This window comes from Pan paniscus, chromosome 20, assembly GCF_029289425.2.
Source record: "Pan paniscus chromosome 20, NHGRI_mPanPan1-v2.0_pri, whole genome shotgun sequence".
NCBI classification, from domain to species: domain Eukaryota; kingdom Metazoa; phylum Chordata; class Mammalia; order Primates; family Hominidae; genus Pan; species Pan paniscus.
In genome coordinates this window covers 24,525,919-24,545,082 of record NC_073269.2, presented here as the reverse complement: position 1 = coordinate 24,545,082, position 19,164 = coordinate 24,525,919, and the positions used below count along the sequence as shown (strand labels likewise).

Below are 19,164 nucleotides of genomic sequence, written 5' to 3'. Positions count from 1 at the left end.
CATTGCTTTACAGCAATGCAAAACTGACTAAACACCACAGGATCTTTGGGAGGCTGAGGCGGGCAGATCACCTGAGGTCAGGAGTTCGAGACCAGCCTGGCCAACATGGTGAAACCTGACCTGTACTAAAAATACAAAAAATTAGCCAGGCGTGGTGGAGGGCACCTGTAATCCCAGCTACTTGGGAGGCTGAGGCAGGAGAATCACTTGAACCTGGGAGGCGGAGGTTGCAGTGAGCCAAGATTGTGCCACTGCACTCCAGCCTGGGCAAGAAGCGTGAAACTTTGTTTCCAAAAAAAAAAAAAAAAAAGGGGGGGATCATCCCAATAGATGCAAAAAAGTTCAATACAACTTGATGAAACACTCAATAAATAATGAACAGAAGGGAACTTCTTCAAACTGAATTAAGGCATTTATTAAAAACCTGCAGCTAACATCATACTTATCAGGAGACTAAATGCTTTCTCCATCAGATTAGATAAAAATATTGTCATATCACAGGGCTATCCTTAAGTCAAAATGAACCATCCAAATAGTACTCAGAAATAACGACAAAGAGTAAAGAGCAAAAAATGGGAATGATTCACATGAGACAATACTCTATGGTAAACTTTACATACTGATAAATTGATACCAAGTCCTTATTAGCAAAGAAAATGGAGTCAACATTGTATCATGCCAAAAAGAGTAGTTTTCCCCATAATAAAGGAAAGTGGAATACATATGATGGGTGAGGAATATGCAGAATCTGCCACATAACACCAGTAAGAAATCTCTATTAATAAAGACTCATGGGCCGGGCGCAGTGGCTCACTCCTGTAATCTCAGCACTTTGGGAGGCCAAGGTGGGGTGGATCACAAGGTCAGGAAATCAAGACCATCCTGGCCAGTACAATGAAACCCCATCTCTACTAAAATACAAAAAATTAGCCAGGCATGTCGGCACGCGCCTGTAGTCCCAGCTACTCAGGAGGCTGAGGCAGGGGGATTACTTGAACCCGGGAGGTGGAGGCTGCAGTGAGCCAAGATCGCGCCACTACACTTCAGCCTGGCGACAGAGCAAGACTCAGTCTCAAAAACAAAAGAAAACAAACAAAAATAGACTCATTTTGTAATGGCCCATTCATCACAGAACAATTAAACACTACATAAAAATTAAACCTGCTTACATATTAGAAATAAATTTCACTTCACCCACAGATCCAACACTTTAAAATGGATAGAAAAAAAATGAAAACTAAAATGGATAGAAAAAAATTTTATTAACTAACTTAGGATAAAAACACTTCCTATTAAACCTCAGGTACCACTGCTTAAAGAGTATCATTCTCACATTTCCTTGCAAAAGTGGAAACCCATAATCCAAAGATCCTTTTTAAGAATGAGTCACAGGGGCCGGGCAAGGTGTCTCATGCCTATAATCTCAGCACTTTGCGAGGCTGAAGAGGATGGATTCCTTGAGGTCAGGAGTTCAAGACCAGCCTGGCCAATGTGGAAAAACCCTGTTTCTACAAAAATACCAAAAATTTAGCTGGGCATGGTGGCGTGCGCCTATAATCCCAGATGCTTCGGAGACTGAAGCAGGAGAATTGCTTGAACCCAGAAGTCAGAGGCTACAGTGAGTCAAGATCGCACCACTGCACTCTAGCCTGGGCAACAGAGTGAGACTGTGTCTCAGGAAAAAAAAAAAAAAAAGGCCAGGCGCGGTGGCTCACACCTGTAATCTCAGCACTTTGGGAGGCCAAGGAGGGCGGATCACAAGGTCAGGAGTCTGAGACCAGCCTGAACCACATGGTGAAGCCCCATCTCTACTAAAAATACAAAAAAATTAGCCAGGTGTGGTGGCATGTGCTTATAATCCCAGTTACTCAGGAGGCTGAGGCAGGAAAATTGCTCGCACCCAGGAGGCGGAGGTTGCAGTGAGCCGAGATTGTGCCACTGCACTCCAGCCTGGGCGACAGAGCAAAACTCCATCTCAAAAAAAAAAAAAAGAAAAAAGAAAAAAGAATGAGCCACTGATAAATGCTATATAACTTTGTGTAATAACTCATTCATGATTAAGTTTTTGAGCATTATATAATAATTAATTTGCATCAGGCTTTCAAAATTACTTACGTTTATAGGATTTCTTTCGAGTGGATGTTCTCACATGATTAATTTTTTAGACAGGGTCTCGCTGTCGCCCAGGCTGGAGTCCAGTGGCGCAATCTCCACTCACTGCAACCTCGACCTCCCAAACTCAAGCAATCCTCCCACCTCAGCTTCCTGAGTAGCTGGGACTACAGGCGAACACCATCATCCCTGGCTAACTTTTCTATTTTTTGTATACATGGGATTTCTCCAGGTTGCCAGGCTGGTCTTGAATACCTGGCCTCAAGCAATCTACCCACCCCAGCCTCCCAAAATGCTGGGATTACAGGCGAGAGCCACTGTGCACAGCCCATGTGAATTTTAATTATTGTTAAAATTGAAGTTTCCTGTATTTTCCAAACTACTAACGTTTCCATCCAGTGTGTATTCTTCGATTCATACCATCCATCTCCAGTGTGCACTGACACGTGTCTTTGAATGGAGATGAGAGCAATGAGTTTCCCCATATTCTGTACATTTCTACAATTTTTCTCCAGTATGAGTCCTTTTATGGCTCTGAATAGAACTGGAATATCTGAGGTCTTTGGCTTTTTTTCCAGTTAGTCTTTTCATATCTTTGGAAACTGAATGTATTCCCATATTCCTTACATTCATAGGATTTCTCTCCTGTATAAATGAGAATTATTTCTTTCCCTTTTTTTCTGAGACAGAGTGTCACCGTCATCCAGGCTGGAGTGTAGTGGCACGATCTCAGCTCACTGCAGCCTCAACCTCCCAGGCTCAAGGGTTCCTCCCACCTCAGCTTTCTGAGCAGCTAGAACTACAGGGATGCACCACCTCACCCAGTTAATTTTTTTTTTCTTTGGAGATACGGGGCCTTCTTTTTTTTGTTTGTTTTGAGACGAAGTCTCGCTCTGTCACCAGGCTGGAGTGCAGCGGCGCGATCTTGGCTCACTGCAACCTCCAAGTCCCTGGTTCAAGCAATTCTCCTGCCTCAGCCTCCCGAGTAGCTGGGACTACAGGCACACACCACCACGCCTGGCTAATTTTTGTATTTTTAGTAGAGATGGGGTTTCACCATGTTGGCCAAGATAGTCTCCATCTCTGGACCTCATGATCCACCCACCTCGGCTTCCCAAAGTGCTGGTTTTACAGGCATGAGCCACCAGGCGATATGGGGCTTTTGTGTGTGTGTGTGATGGAGTCTCACTTTTGTCGCCCAGGCTGGAGTGCAATGGCGTGATCTCGGCTCACTGCAACCTCCACCTCCCAGGTTCAAGCGATTCTCCTGCCTCGGCCTCCCGAGTAGCTGGGATTACAGGTGCCCACCACCATGCCCAGTTAATTTTTTTGTATTTTTAGTAGAGACGGGGTTTCACCATGTTGGCCAGGCTGGTCTTGAACTCCTGACCTCAGGTGATCCACCCGCCTCAGCCTCCCAAAGTGCTGGGATTACAAGCGTGAGCCACCGTACCCAGCCGATATGGGGCCTTCTTATGTTGCCCAGGCTGGTCTCAAACTCCTGGGCTCAGGTGATCCCCCTGCCTCCTGCCAAAGCACTGGCTACGCCCGGCCAAATGAGTTCTTTCATGAAGTCTAAGGTAATTTGAAAAAGTAAAGACTTTACCACACTGTTTACAATCAAAGGGTTTTTCTCCAGTGTGAGTCATTTCATGTCTTCGGAGGGAACTGCACCACCCAAAGGCTTTACCACACCTTGTACATTCATATGGCTTTTCTCCACTATGAGTTTTTTTATGTCTTCGAAAACAACTGGGATAATTGAAGGTTTTACCACATTTATTACATTCATAAGGTCTTTCTCCAGTGTGAGCTCTTTCATGTGCTTGAAGGGACGTGGGACATCTAAAGACTTTGGCACATTTTTGACATTCATAGAGTTTTCCTCCACTATGAGTTCTTTCATGTCTGTGAAGGGAACTGGAACAACTGAGTTTTTTCCCACATTCCTGACATTGGTGGGATTTCTCCAGCGCGTGAGATCTGATTTCATGTGTCCGAAGGTAACCTGCGGAAATGAAGGCTTTAGCACATTGTTTACATTTGTAAGGTTTTTCTCCAGTGTGAGTTCTAACATGAATTTGAAATAAACTGGGATAATCGATAGGTTTTCCACAGTATTTACATTCATAGCGTTTTTCTCCAGTATGCATTTTTCCATGTTTTCGAAAGAAACTGGAAACCGTGAAGGCTCTCACTATTTCCCTACATTTATAGGACCTCTTTCCAGTGTGAGTTCTTTGATGGATTTGAAATAAATTGGGAGAATTAAAGGCTTTCCCGCACACCTTGCATTCATAAGGTCTCTTTCGAGTTGGTGTTACTGTGCGCCGTGCACCACTACTGGGGGAAATGGAGGCTTTCCCATGTTGTTTCTGTTTACGGGGCGTCTCTCTCCATTCCCCACCACACTCAGATCGTTTGTGTCCAGCATGAGCTCTCAGGTGCCTGTCCAGGAATGAATGACGGAGGAAGACTTTCCCACACACGCTGCATTTGCATGGTTTCACTCCAGTATGACTTTTCTTGTTCAGGTGACAATCAGGAATCTGGCTGAAAGTTTCTCTGTGTTCATTCCCTTCTTTACGTCCACAGAGCCTCTCCACCAGACTTCTATGAAAAATGACAAACGCATTATCAATGCTTGGTTTATTAATGCTTTTCTACTAATTGACATGTCTTAAGACTTATGCTGCTACCAAAATCAGGAAAAGTGGAGGTTTTCTCCTGGGTCAGAATTATTAGAAAGGAAGTGTACTGATGATTCTGCTACCCAGCTCCCCATAGCAATTATCCAAACAGTGACATCCATGTCACAGATTCTTAGTACCCTGTCCAGACACTCAACATCTACATTACATTGAAGGATAGATTTTTGGTGGCAATCTTCTAATAATCAGTTAAAAACCTAACATTGTACTTATTTGTCTTGTATTTTTTAAAAAATTTTCCTGACCTACTAAGATTCCCTCAAGAGACACTGCTTCCTCTTGTGAGTGGAGATTACCTTAGCTTAATCCCCAGATTTTGGTACAGATTCTCAATGTCCTGGTCTTTCCATTGGATTCCTAAAATGTAGACCCAGAGAAATTATTATGAATTATTTAAAATTACAGAAAAATCACTAGGTTCTAAGTTCATTAAACACTGCCACAATGCCTGATTTTTTTTTTTTTTGGAGACAAAGTCTCACTCTGCCACCCAGGCTGGAGTGCAGTGACGCAATCTCTGCTCACTGCAGCCTCCGCCTCCTGAGTTCTAGTGAGTCTCCTGCCTCAGCCTCCCGAGTAGCTGGGATTACAGGTATGCACTACCACACCCAGCTAATTTTGTATTTTTAGTAGAGATGAGGTTTCGCCATGTTGACCAGGCTGGTCTCAAACTCTTGACCTCAGGTGATCCACCTGCCTCAGCCTCCCAAAGTGCTGGGATTACAGGCAGGAGCCATCACACCCAGCAATACTTCTGCATTTCTCAACATTATCTCAACATTATCCCAAAGTGCTGGGATTATAGGCGTGAGCTGCCACAATTGCCCACCCCCCACTTTTTTTTTTTTTTTTTTTAAAGAGACAGGGTCTCATCATGTTGCCCAGGCTGGTCTCAAACTCCTGGACGCAAGCAATCTTCCCACCGTGGCTTCCCAAAGCACGAGGATTACAAGGGTAAGCCACTGTACCTGGCCCACGATGCCCCATTTATTCACCAACGTATTCTCTTTCCACATTCCAAACTGTGCAACCACCCTGGTGACCAAAGCACACTTGTCTTCTAATTGACTAAGGAAGGAAATGTCCTTCTTACCGACTGAGGTCAGGTTCCTGAAGGTTTCCAGCGTCACATCTCTGTAGAGATTCTTCTGGGAAGGACTCAGCAAAGCCCACTCCTCCTGGGTGAAGTTCACAGCCACATCCTCAAAGGCCACTGAGTCCTGAAACATCCCACAGGTGTGGAGGAGGAGGGGTGAGACTCAGCACTGGGGATCTCTACTCAATACATGAGTGATCCCATGACGCCAGGCTCTCCAAACACTCACTCCATGATTGAGTCATCGGCCTCCTCCTCTCTATCTACACGCACTTCCTCCCTCGCAGCAGTTCCAGTGTGAGAACTGACCTACTCAGAGAGCCAGCCACAGAGGAGGACCACCCTCTCTGTGGTGGGTCCAGGGAGTCAGTTGTGCTGCTGCGTTGCCCCAAATGCTCTTTGCAGAGTGGATCTCTAGTACCTGTCACAACAAACTCCCACCACCTGGTGTGCAGACAGTGCTCATTTCAGCAGTCCTGAGTCTGGGTATCCTTAGAAAGGCCTGTTCACCAAGTTCGACCTTTGCTACTATCGGGGTCAACTTAGACTACAAGAGGGATCCCATCAACTTAAGTGACAAAGTGGCTTACTGTGGCTAAACGGTTTATGGTATTGACAGACAGGATGGTACTGACTGAACTGTTTTCCTTCTGAAAGCCTACTCTTTTGTTCCAAACTAGAAGCGGTGCCTAGGGCACTAGCCCCAGAAAAACACTCTGGGCACAGAGTCTTTAATGAGCTTTCCTGGGAGACAATATGTCACACGTGTTGTCACAACTTGTCCACTGGGGAACTGAGCTCATCCCATGTGGTTATACCAAGAGAGAATATCCTGAAGCTTGCAAGCAGTTTACTCTAGACCAAATTTAATCAAGTAGTAAATAAGATTCATGATCAATATTTAATTGTCCTAATGGAAGAATTTTAAAATTTCTGTCAGGTAATGTCAAAGCAGTATGGAGTAAGTGGAAAGATAACATGTGTTCCTAGAAAAAACTCAATAAGATGTCCCTTCTTCCAAATGATATCCTTATAAAACTTCATAAATACCCAATATAGCTGGGTGTGGTGACTCACACCTGTAATCCCAGCACTTTGGGAGGCCGAGGCAGGTGGATCACTTGAGGACAGGAGTTTGAGACCAGCCTGGCCAACATGGTGAAACCCCATCTCTACTAAAAATACAAAAAATTAGCCAGGCGTGATGGCGCATGCCTGTAGTCCCAGCTATTTGGGAGGCTGAGACAGAAGAATCACTTGAACCCAGGAAGCGGAGATTACAGTCAGCTGAGATCATGCCACTGCACTCCAGCCTGGGCAACAGAGCGAGACGCTGTCTCAAAAAAAAAAAAAAAAAAAAAAAAAAAAAAATCCCCAAAACAGACATTTTAGGTCAACAAAAGCTACTTTTCCAAACCTCCCACCACCTGGTGTGCAGGAATTAACATCTAATAATTGTCAAAGCCTTCTGAATAGCAGGTGGATGGCTTACCTAACACCAAAGATTTCCAAACCATCACATTCAGGACAGCATACTATTAGCAGAGAGATAAACAAATAGATCAAGGAAAAAGAAGAGAGTCTTCAATGGGCCAGTATTCATATGAAAACTTGGTTAATAACAGAGCAGGCATGTAGAGTAGTAGGGTGGACCACTTGAGGTCAGGAGTTAAAGACCAGCCTGGCCTACATAGTGAAAACTGGTCTCTATTAAAAATAGAAAAATTAGCCTGGCGTGGTGGGCCTGGGCAACAGAGCAAGACTCCACCTCAAAAAACAAAAAAATTAAAAGTTATAGCCACCTCTAGAAAAATTTTTTTAAAACATTAGCAGGGTATGTTAGCAGGTGTCTGTGGTCCCAGCTACTTGGGAAGTTAAGGCAGGAGGATTGCTTGAGCCCAGGAATTCAAGATTGCAGTGAGCTAGGATTGTGTTACTGCACTCCGGCCTGGGTGACAGAGTGAGACTTTGTCTCCAAATAAATAAATAAATAAATAAAGATTGATATAATATTTTTTGAGATAGGATCTCACTCTGTTGTCCAGACTAGAGTGCAGTGGTACAATCATGGCCCCTGCAGTCTTAACCTCCCAGGCTCAAGTGATCATCCCACCTTGTTCCCTACTACAGGTGGGCACCACCACACCCAGCTAATTTTTGTATTTTTTGTAGAGATAGGCTCTCCCTGTGTTGCCCAGGCTCCTCTCAAACTCCTGGGCTAAAGCGATCTGCCCACCTTCGCCTCTGAAAGTGCTGGGACTACACGCATAAGCCACTGTGCCTGGCCTATTATCTTTAAATGAGGCTAAGTCATAGGTCAACAGAATGATTCCCCTCACCTCACCCCTTACACTCACAGCAACAGCAGCAGAATACATACATATAGCAGAGGACAAAAAACTGTACAACTCAGGCTTAATTTCAGAAGTCCTTTAGAATACTTCAGTAAATTATATAACTGATTACGTGGACAAATGTCTACACCTACACAATATACCAAGACTGAGTCATGAAAAAACAAAAAATCTGAACAGAGCTGTAGTAGCAGGAGATTGGCATAGTAATAAAAAAAAAAAAAAAGCCAGGCACGGTGGCTCATGCCTGTAATCCCAGCACTTTGGGAGGCCAAGGCGGGTGGATCCCCTTAAGTCAGGAGTTCGAGGCCAGCCTAGCCAACATGGTGAAACTCCGTCTCTACTAAAAATACAAAAAATTACCTGGGCGTGGTGGTGGACGCCGGTAATCCCAGCTACTTGGGAGGCAGAGGCAGGAGAATCGCATGAACCCGGGAGGCGGAGGTTGCAGTGAGCCGAGATCATGCCATTACACTCCAGCCTGGGCAACAAGAGTGAAACTCCATCTCAAAAAAATAAAATAAATTAAGAAAAATAATAAATTGGCTGGGCGCGGTGGCTCACGCCTGTAACCCCAGCACTTTGGGAGGCAGAGGAGGGTGGATCACAAGGTCAGGAAATTGAGACCATCCTGGCTAACACGGTGAAACCCCGTCTCTACTAAAAACGCAAAAAAGTAGCCTGGCGTGGAGGCAGGCACCTGTAGTCCCAGCTACTGGGGAGGTTGAGGCAGGACAATGGCGTGAACCTGGGAGGCAGAGGTTGCAGTGAGCCGAGATGGCGCCACTGCACTCCATCCTGGGCGACAAAACGAGACTCCATCTCAAAATAATAATAATAATAATTTTAAAAACCTCAACGAATACAAAACCCAGGACACCAAATAGTTTCACTGCTGAAATCCACCAAAAATTTAAAAAAGAATTGCTATCAATCCTCCTCAAACTCTTCCAAAACTGAAGAGGGGACATTTCCAAACTCCCTCTATGAGGTCAAAATTATGCTGACACCAAAGACAGACACTACAAAAAACAAAACTACAAATGCCCTTTATGAATATCAATGCAAAAAATCCTCAAATAAATGCTAGCAAATCATACCTGACAGCATATTTAAAGGATTATATGACATCATCAAGAGAGATTTATCCGCAAAATGCAAGGATGGTTCAAATATGAAAAACAATGGGGCTGGGTGCGGTGGCTCACGCCTGTAATCCCAGCACTTCGGGAGGTCCAGGCGAGTAGATCACTTGAGGTGAGAAGTTCAAGACCAGCCTGACCAGCATGGTGAAACCCCATCTCTACTAAAAATACACAATCAGCCAGGTGTGGTAGCCCACGCCTGTAGTCCCAGCTATTCGAGAGGCTAAGGCAGGAGAATCACTTGAACCCAGGAGGCAGAGGTTGCAGTGAGCCGAGATCACACCATTGTACTCCAGTCTGGGCAACAGAGGTAGACTGTCTCAAGACCAAAAAAGTCAGCTACATTTATATGCACCAAAACTGAATAATGTGAAAAAGAAATTAAGAAAACAATACCACAAACAATAGCACCAAAAAGAATTGAATAGGCCAGGCGCGGTGACTCACATCTGTAATCCCAGCACTTTGGGAGGCAAAGGCAGGTGGATCAAAAGGTTAGGAGTTCAAGACCAGCCTGGCCAAGATGGTGAAACCCCGTCTCTACTAAAAATACAAAAATTAGTTGGGCGCGGTGGCAGGCACCTGTAATCCCAACTACTTGGGAGGCTGAGGCAGGAGAATCACTTGAACTCAGGAGACAGAGGTTGCAGTGAGCTGAGATCGCACCACTGCACTCCATCCTGGGCAACAAAGCAAGACTCCGTCTCAAAATAATAATAATAATAATAATTTTAAAAACCTCAACAAATATGAAACCCAGGACACCAAATAGCCCAGACTGGGCAATAGAGTGAGACTCTGTCTCAAAAAAAAAAAAAAAAAAAAAAAAGAATTGAACGCTTAGAAATTACAAAACCAAGAAGTCGAAAAACGACTTGTACACTAAAAACAACAAAATGTTGCTGAATGAAATTAAAGACAAATTGAAAAATATCTTGTGTTCATGTGTTCGAAGACTTTACATTATTCGGCCAGGTGCGGTGGCTCATGCCTGCAACCCTAGCACTTTGGGAGGCCGAGGTGGGTGGATTACAAGGTCAGGAGTTCAAGACCAGCCTGGCTAACATGATGAAACCCTGTCTCTACCGAAAATACAAAAATTAGCCAGGTGTGGTGGCACATGCCTGTAATCCCAGCTACTCCGGAGACTGAGACAGAAGAATTGCTTGAACCCAGAAGGTGGAGGTTGCAGTGAGCTGAGATCATGCCACTGAACCCCAGCCTCGGCGACAGAGCAAGACTCCAATTAAAAAAAAAAAAAAAAAAGCCAGCACATTGGTTCATATCTGTAATCCCACCACTTTGGGAGGCCAAGGCAGGCAAATCACCTGAGGTCAGGAGTTTGAGACCAGCCTGGCCAACATGGTAAAATCCCATCTCTACTAAGAATACAAAAAAAAAATTAGCCAGGCGTGGTGGCATGCGCTTGTAGTCCCAGCTACTCAGGAGGCTGAGGCAGGAGAATCGCTTGAAACCAGGAAGTGGAGGTTGCAGTGAGCCAAGACCGTGCCACTGCATTCCAGTCTGGGTGATAGAGCAAGACTCTGTGTCAAAGAAAAAAAAAAAGACTTTACATTATTTGGAAGGTACTACTTCCCAAAATGATCTGCAAATTCAATACAATCCCTATCAAAATCCCATGTCTGGTTTTTTTTGTTTTGTTTTCTTTTTTCAGAAATAAAAATACCAGCCAGTCACAGTGGCTCATGCCTATAATCCCAACACTTTGGGAGGTCGAAGTGGGAGGATTGCCTGAGCTCAGGAGTTTCAGACTGGCCTAGCCAACATGTTGAAACCCCGTGTCTACTAAAAATACAAAAAATTGGCTGGGCGTGGTGGCAGGTGCCTGTAATCCCAGGTACTTGGGAGGCTGAGGCAGGAAAATCGTTTGAACCTGGGAGGCGGAGGTTGCAATGAGCTGAGATCGTGCCACCGCACTCCAGCCTGGGCAACAGAGACCCCCCCCCCAAAAAAAAAGCCCGTTCTAAAATGCATATAGGGCTGAATGTGATGGTTCACGCCTGTAATCCCAACACTATGGGAGGCCGACGCAGGAGGACCATGAGGTCAGGAGTTCGAGACCAGCCTGGCCAACATGGCAAAACCCTGTCTCTACTAAAGCTAAAAAAAATTAGCTAGGCGTGGTGGAGGGCACCTGTAATCCCAGCTACTCAGGATTCAGCTACCGGGTTCAGCTACCGGGCGTGGGGGAGGGCTGAGGCAGGAGAATCGCTTTAGCGGAGGTTGTAGTGAGCCGAGATTGTACCATTGCACTCCAGCCTGGGCAACAGGGCAAGACTTTGTCTCGAAAGTAAAAAAATAAAATAAATAAATTTATAAATATATATATAATCATACATAAAATTTATAAATATATATAATCATACAACTTATAAATATATTATATATGTAATCATACATATAATTTATATATATATACACACACACATTTTTTTAAGAGATGGGGGTCTCACTATGTTGCCCAGGCTGGACTTGAACTCCTGGGCTAAATCGATTCTCCCGCCTCAGCCTCTCAAGTACCTAGAATTACAGGTGTTTGCCAGTGTTCCTGCCCTCAGTTCATCTTGAATTGCCGTTACAAGCCGTTGAAGTCAATTTTTAGAAAAGAACAAAGCCTACTGAAATTTTTCTTGAAGTCTGAAAATGTCTCATGAATAAAATGATTATGATGTAAAAAGCATACGTTGAAAAATATCTGCCGGGCACGGTGGCTCACGCCTGTAATCCCAGCACTTTGGGAGGCCGAGGCGGGCGGATCACGAGGTCAGGAGATCGAGACCATCCTGGCTAACACGGGGAAACCCCGTCTCTACTAAAAATACAAAAAATTAGCCGGGCGTAATGGCGGGCACCTGTAGTCCCAGCTACTCGGGAGGCAGAGGCAGGAGAATGGCGTGAACCCGGGAGGCGGAGCTTGCAGTGAGCCGAGATCGCGCCACTGCACTCCAGCCTGGGCGACAGAGCAAGACTCTGTCTCAAAAAAAAAAAAAAAAAAAAAATCCTAACACCTAAGGTGATGGTATTAATATTACGGGCAGCAACTCTGGGAAATAACTGGGATTACATGAGATCATGAGAGAGCCCTAGGAGTAAGATTAGTATCCTTATGAAAAGAGATGAGTATCTATCACTTTCAGATGTCATTCAGTATTTTTTCCATAATAAACTATTCAGTAAACAAAAGATCATATCTGACTACTTCTAGATGTTGCCAAACTTATCCCAAAGGATTCAGCGTTAATCTGTCAAATCCAGATAACACAAAACAGAACAGAGTTATCCACCATCACAAATTCCCCAACCTGCAAAGGAGAGGAGCTGATGTGCTGGTGAATCTTTGTAAATCACTAATTTCTGCTTATCTACCATGCCTTTTTTTATTATTTATTTTTTGAGATGGAGTCTCGCTCTGTCGCGCAGGCTGGAGTGCAGTGGCGCGATCTCCAGCTCACGGCAAGCTCCGCCTCCCGGATTCACGCCATTCTCCTGCCTCAGCCTCCAGAATATCTGGGACTACAGGCGCTCGCCACCACGCCTGGCTAATTTTTTTGTATTTTTAGTAGAGACGGGGTTTCCCCGTGTTAGCCAGGATGGTCTCGATCTCCTGACCTCGTGATCCGCCTGCCTCTGCCTCCCAAAGTGTTGGGATTACAGGCGTGAGCCATCGCGCCCGACCTACCATGCCTTTTTTTTTGTGGGAATGTATTCATATTCTGCAGCCATAATGGAAGATTTCCTTTTTTTTTTTAAAGACAGGGTCTCACTCTGTCGTCAGTGCAGTGGCGCAATCACAGCTAACGGCAGTCTCAACCTCCCCGGGTTCAGGTGGCTCTCCCACCTCAGTCTCCTGAGTAGCTGAGACTACAGGCATGCGCCACCATACTCGGCTAATTTTTGTATTTGTTGTATAAATGGGGTCTCGCCACGTTGCCCAGGCTGGTCTCAAACTTCTGGGCTCAAGAGATCTTCCCGCCCCAACCTCCCAAAGTGCTGGAATTACAGGCGTGAGCCACCTGGGCAGGAGAATCGCTTTTGACTTCCAGAGCAGACTGGGCAACATAGTGAGACCTTGTCTCTACAAAAAATAAAAACTAGCCGGGCGTGGCCCATGCCTGTGGTCCCAGCTTCTTGGGAGACTGAGGCAGGAGGGTTGCTTGGGCCCCAGAGGTTGAGGCCGTAGTAAGCCATGACTGTGCCACTGCATGCCAGCCTGAGCTGCCTCAGAAGGGAGAAGTTTCTTTCTACTGTTTCTGGCCCCACCCCACCCCCAAGGGCCAGCAGGGAATCCCTCTGGAATTTCCTAAGGAAACTTCTTTTCAAAAGACAAGAGCTCCTCCCTAGGAGGCTCATCAAACAACCAGGAAAGATTAACCACGCCAGGACAGACTTTTCACCCGTTCTTCCGAGGGCAGCTGGAAGAAGTCCCTGGACGGTCCTGAAACCCAGGACCAGAAAGATAGGAGGGTGGGCTGAGGACCCAATACCCTGTGAAGTTCCCAAGAGGAGCCTCCACCCAAAGACTGTCTGATAAGGTGGCCGCGCCTAGGGAAGGTAAAAAGAGGGCAGGCACAGTGATTTTTTTTTTTTAACATCGGAGTGTCAGGGGGTTATTTTCTGCTTTGCTCGCGTGTGAAATGTTCACAAACGGAAAATGAACTTTTTAAGAAGTGCCATCTAGGGCTCCTTGGAAAAGATGACAGTTAAAACACTGGGTCTTGCCAGGCGCAGTGGCTCAAGCCTGTAATCCCAGCACTTTGGGAGACCGAGGCAGGCAGATACCTGAGATCAGGACTTCAGCACGGCCAACATGGTGAACCTGTCTCTACTGAAAATACAAGTCAGCCGGACGTGGTGGCGGGCACCTGTAATTCCAGCTACTCAGGAGGCTGAGGCAGGAGAATCACTTGAACCCGGAAGACGGAGGCTGCAGTGAGCCCAGACAGTGCCACTGCACTCCAGCCTGGGCGACAGAGTGAGACTCCGTCTCAAAAATAATAGAAATAATGATAATAATAATAATGTGAAGTGGATGTACTGGAGGGAGAACTTAGGGTTGGGGAATGCGGGGAAATTTAGGGATTTACTGCAGCCCTGGGAGGAGCGAGGCTGGGGGACGGGGTCGTGGGTTTGAAACCCAGCTTCCCACACCTTTGGAAGACTCCGAAGGAAACGGGGACCGCCTAAGGGAGGAGGAACTGGGGACCCCACAGGCCACGGCTCCTCCCGCACGAACCCCACACCCGAGGCGGGATTCCCCCTAAGACCCTCCTGAGGCCCCCGCACGATCTGGGGAGACGCGGGGCTGCGGGCGCGGAGCTGCCCTGAGAGGGCTCCGGGGCCGGGACAGGACACCCGGGGTCCCGGCGGCTGGTCCAGCTCCACCCGGCGACCGAGGGGACCAAGGGTCGAGCTGCGCCTGGGGGACTCGGGTCCCAGACCCCCACAGTCGCCGCGGGGAGGCCCAGGTCCAGCCACTGCCGGTTCCGACCAGCTCCTCCTCAGGTCTCCGGACGCCCGGCTCCGCACGCTCACCATTTCCGGCTTCCGGGTGTCCTGGGTCCTCCCTGGGGCTGGAGCAGCCAGAACAGGTCCCACACGACAGAATCTGCCGTATCCGGGGCACCAGGGGCTCCCCGAGGAACTAAAATCCGGACCCGAATGAGGGGCCGGCGGGAAATGAGACCGCTTCGGGCTTTGGAAGTTGCCCCTCCTCCCGGCGCACCTGATTGGACAGTTTGCCGCACAGCGCCTCTGACAGGCTGGTGCCCCAGGTCCCGCCCCTGGGGCTTGAGCGACAGGAGAGGTGATCGGAATCCTCAGATAATCCGCCCGCTGTGTGGGGTGTGACTGACAGGTGCTACCCACAGCCCCTCGCTGGGACCTTGGACCTGGACTTGCATGGAAGCAGAACTTGCTCCTGTTAGGGTCAACCCAACCAGACTGTTCCCCTCCTTCCCCCATCAGTCTTACAATACAGTCCTTTGTGACCGCCACACAACTCCCCCCGGGCTAGAAGTAGACCTCCTCCCCACTGACCCCTCCAGTAACTGTTCAAAAGACTTCAGCTGAACCGGCAGACAGTTCCAGGATGCGGTCACAACACCTGCCCACCTTGCATAACAAAGCTGGCAAAAACATCTCCAGGATGCGGTCAGGACACCTGCACCCCCGACTCAGTTCTCACACCCCAGCCCAGTTCCTCGCCCTATAAAGCCCTGCTGTAGTCTGTAAGCGGGGCTGCCTCCTCTAACTGTGGGGGAGCAGCCCAGCAGGTTAATAAAACTTACTTGATTGACTTCAGGTCTCTTCGTCCTTTCGGCTGACCTTACAGCTCCTGGTTTTCCGGAGCAGGCCCTGTCGGCTTCCTGTACTCAGTGGGTCCTTCCTGCTGCTTTTTTTTTTTTTTTTTTTTTTTGAGACGGAGTTTCGCTCTTGTTGCCCAGGCTGGAATGCAATGGCACGATCTCAGCTAATTGCAACCTCCGCTTTCCGGTTTCAAGCGATTCTCCTGCCTCAGCCTCCCGGGTAGCTGCGATTACAGGCGCCCACCACCACTCCCGGCTAATTTTTGTATTTTTAGTAGAAATGGGGTTTCACCATGTTGGCCAGGCTGGTCTCGAACTCCTGATCTCGTGATCCGCCGGCCTCGGCCTCTCAAAGTGCTGGGATTACAGGCGTGAGCCACCGCGCCCAGCCGCCTCCTGCTTCTTTTTCCGGAACACCGGTCACATGAGTGTGCATGGAATTCCAGACTCCGTGTTCAGTGAAGCCATCCCTCCACCTTGGAGCTGGAGAGATTCCCAGGTCACAATGGAACAGGTAGGAGGCCCTGATGTCCTCCAGAGATCAGGAATTTAAGATGAGGCTATTGGTCCCATGGCCAAGGCTTCCTACACCTTACTTCTTCTCAGGCTACTCCTTTTCAGCCAAGAAAATAAAAACATGCCTTAAAGGGAACAAAATTATTAAATGCAGGGAAAAACTGGAGTAAACCACTTTTTTTTTTCTATTTTTTGAGACGGAGTCTGGCTCTGTCGCCCAGGCTGGAGTGCAGTGGCACGATCTCAGCTCATTGCAACCTCTGCCTCCCAGGTTCAAGAGATTCTCTTGCCTCAGCCTCCCGAGTCTGAGTAGCTGGAACTACAGGCATGTGCCACTATGCCCGGCCAATTTTTTTTTTTTTTTTTGTATTTTTAGTAGAGACGGGGTTTCACCGTGTTAGCCAGGATGGTCTCGATCTCCTGAACTCGTGATCTGCCCGCCTTGGCCTCCCAAAGTGCTGGGATTACAGGCATGAGCCACCGTGCCCGGCCTGGAGTAAACATTCTATAAAGGTATTGCTACCAGAAAGGGGTCCAGTCCCAGACTCCAAGAGCAGAAGCTTGGACCTTGTATGGGAAAGAATTAATATTGGAGAAAAAACTGAAAAAGTAAGTATACCGAACTGTATCATGGGACAGAAACATGTCATTCCTATTTTTACTGAAGATTATCTTATTTGATACTATGTGATTATTAAGTCCTATTACATTTCCTTTCTGCTTTTACGAAGTCATGTATCTTAAGAATATGCAGCCGGGCACGGTGGCTCACGCCTGTAATCCCAGCACTCTGGGAGGCCCAGGCAGGCGGATCATGAGGTCAGGAGTAGGAGACCAGCCTGCCCAACATGGTGAAACACCGTCTCTACTAAAATTACAAAAATTAGCCGGGTATGGTGGCGCATGCCTGTAATCCTAGCTACTAAGAAGGCTGAGGCAGGAGAATTGCTTGAACCCAGGAGGCGGAGGTTGCAGTGAGCCAAGATCACAGCATTGCGCCTGGGCGACAGAGCATGACTCCATCTCAAAAACAAAAAAAAAACAAAAAAACAGGGCCGGGCCCGGTGGTTCACGCCTGTAATCCCAGCACTTTGGGAGTCCGAGGCGGGTGGATCACGAGGTCAGGAGTTCAAGACTCGTCAAGACTCAGCCTGGCCAAGAAGGTGAAACCCCGTCTCTACTAAAAATACAAAAAATTAGCTGAGTGCAGTGGCAGGCGCCTGTAATCCCAGCTACTCGGGAGGCTGAGGCAGGAGAATCGCTTGAACTCGGAGGGCAGAGGTTGCAGTGAGCTGAGATCACGCCACTGCACTCCAGCCTCCAGCCTGACAACAGAGTGAGACTCTGTCTCAAAAAAAAAAAAAAAAAAATATGCAGTGGGTGGCCGCAGCGGGTGACACCTGTAGCACTTTGGGAAGTCGAGGCAGGCAGATCTCTTGAGGCCAGGACAGGAGTTCCAGACCAGCCTGGCCAACATGGTGAAACCCTGTCTCTCCTAAAAATACAAAAATGAGCAGGCATGGTGGTTCATGCCTGTAATTCCAGCTACTAAGGAGGCTGAGGCAGGAGAATCATTTGAACCCAAGAGGCAGAGGTTGCAGTGAGCCTAGATTGCAACACTGCACTCCAGCTTGGGCAAGAGTGAGACTCCGTCCCAAGAAAACAAAACAAGACTAGGACCGGGCACTGTGGCTCACACCTGTAATCCTAGCACTTTGGGAGACTGAGGCGGCCAGATCATTAGAGGCCATGAGTTTGAGACCAGACTGGCCAACATGGCGAAACCCGTCTCTACTAAAAACACAAAACATTAGACTGGGAGCGCTGGCTCACACCTGTAATCCTAGCACTTTGGGAGACCAAAGTGGGCGGATCACAAGGTCAGGAGTTCGAGACCAACCCGGCCAACATAGTGAAACCCCCATCTCTACTGAAAATACAAAAAATCAGCCAGGCATAGTGGCACGCGCCTGTAGTCCCAGCTACCCAGGAGGCTGAGGCAGGAGAACCGCTGGAACCCAGGAGGCGTAGGTTGCAGTGAGCTGAGATCGCACCACCGCACTCCAGCCTGGGCAACAGAGTGAGACTCCGTCTAAAAAAAAAAGTACAAAAATTAGCCGGAGCGGTGGCATGCGCCTGTAATCCCAGTTACTTGGGAGGCTGAAATGGGAGAATCGATTGAACGCGGAAAGTGGAGTTTGCAGTGAGCGGACATCGCGCCACTGCACTCCAGCCTGGGCGACAGAGTGAGACTTCATCTCGAAAAATTAAAAAAAGAATATGCAACAATATAAGCTACAAAATTTAAATACCCAATAAATTTTAAGTTTAAATAAATTTGCTGTATCAGAGGACAAAAAGAAACATAAAATATTGTTACTGTTTGTCACACATACTGTTTAATCCTACTAATTGGTAGTTAAGTAGTCCTATTGTGGTTTTGTTCAAATAGCATTTATGCAACAGTACAGTTAATAATATAGAACTATATAATTTCTTTTTTTTTTTTTTTTGAGACAGAGTCTCGCTCTGTCGCCCAGGCTGGAGTGCAGTGGCGCGATCTCGGCTCACTGCAAGCTCCGCCTCCCAGGTTCAGGCCATTCTCCTGCCTCAGCCTCCCGAGTAGCTGGGACTACAGGCGCCTGCAACCACGCCCGGCTAATTTTTTGTATTTTTAGTAGAGACGGGGTTTCACTGTGTTAGCCAGGACGGTCTCGAGCTCCTGACCTCGTGATCCGCCCGCCTCGGCCTCCCAAAGTGCTGGAATTACAGGGGTGAGCCACCGCGCCCGGCCTAGAAGTATATAATTTCAAGTAAACACCAGTTTTTCATTTTTTATGTTAAAGTGGTAATTTCTTTTTTTTTTTTTTTTTTTTGGAGACAGAGTCTCGCTCTGTCGCCCAG

At 47.2% G+C, this 19,164-nt stretch overlaps 1 protein-coding gene across 1 annotated transcript; it reads right to left on the bottom strand.

Moving 5' to 3' along the window:
- Nucleotides 1-390: 390 nt before the first annotated feature.
- Nucleotides 391-19,104, bottom strand: ZNF101 (zinc finger protein 101). The gene is made up of 5 exons (XM_057300694.2): nucleotides 16,037-19,104; nucleotides 14,972-15,883; nucleotides 5,917-6,043; nucleotides 5,120-5,180; nucleotides 391-4,725 (listed from the first exon to the last, which is right to left on the bottom strand). Exons 2-5 carry the CDS (start codon nucleotides 15,398-15,400, stop codon nucleotides 3,606-3,608), a joined length of 1,737 nt encoding a protein of 578 aa, XP_057156677.2. The 5' UTR covers nucleotides 15,401-15,883; nucleotides 16,037-19,104; the 3' UTR covers nucleotides 391-3,605.
- Nucleotides 19,105-19,164: the final 60 nt, after the last annotated feature.

Bases quoted from the DNA above. Each gene is read 5' to 3' on its own strand.
- ZNF101 (XM_057300694.2), bottom strand. From the start codon at position 15,400: ATGGGGGAAGGAGGGGAACAGTCTGGTTGGGTTGACCCTAACAGGAGC. The intron at 6,044-14,971 runs GTGAGCGTGCGG...GGGATGTTTCAG, and splicing joins ACACCCGGAAGCCGGAAATG to GACTCAGTGGCCTTTGAGGA. The intron at 4,726-5,119 runs GTAATCTCCACT...CATTTTTCATAG, and splicing joins AATCTGGGGATTAAGCTAAG to AAGTCTGGTGGAGAGGCTCT.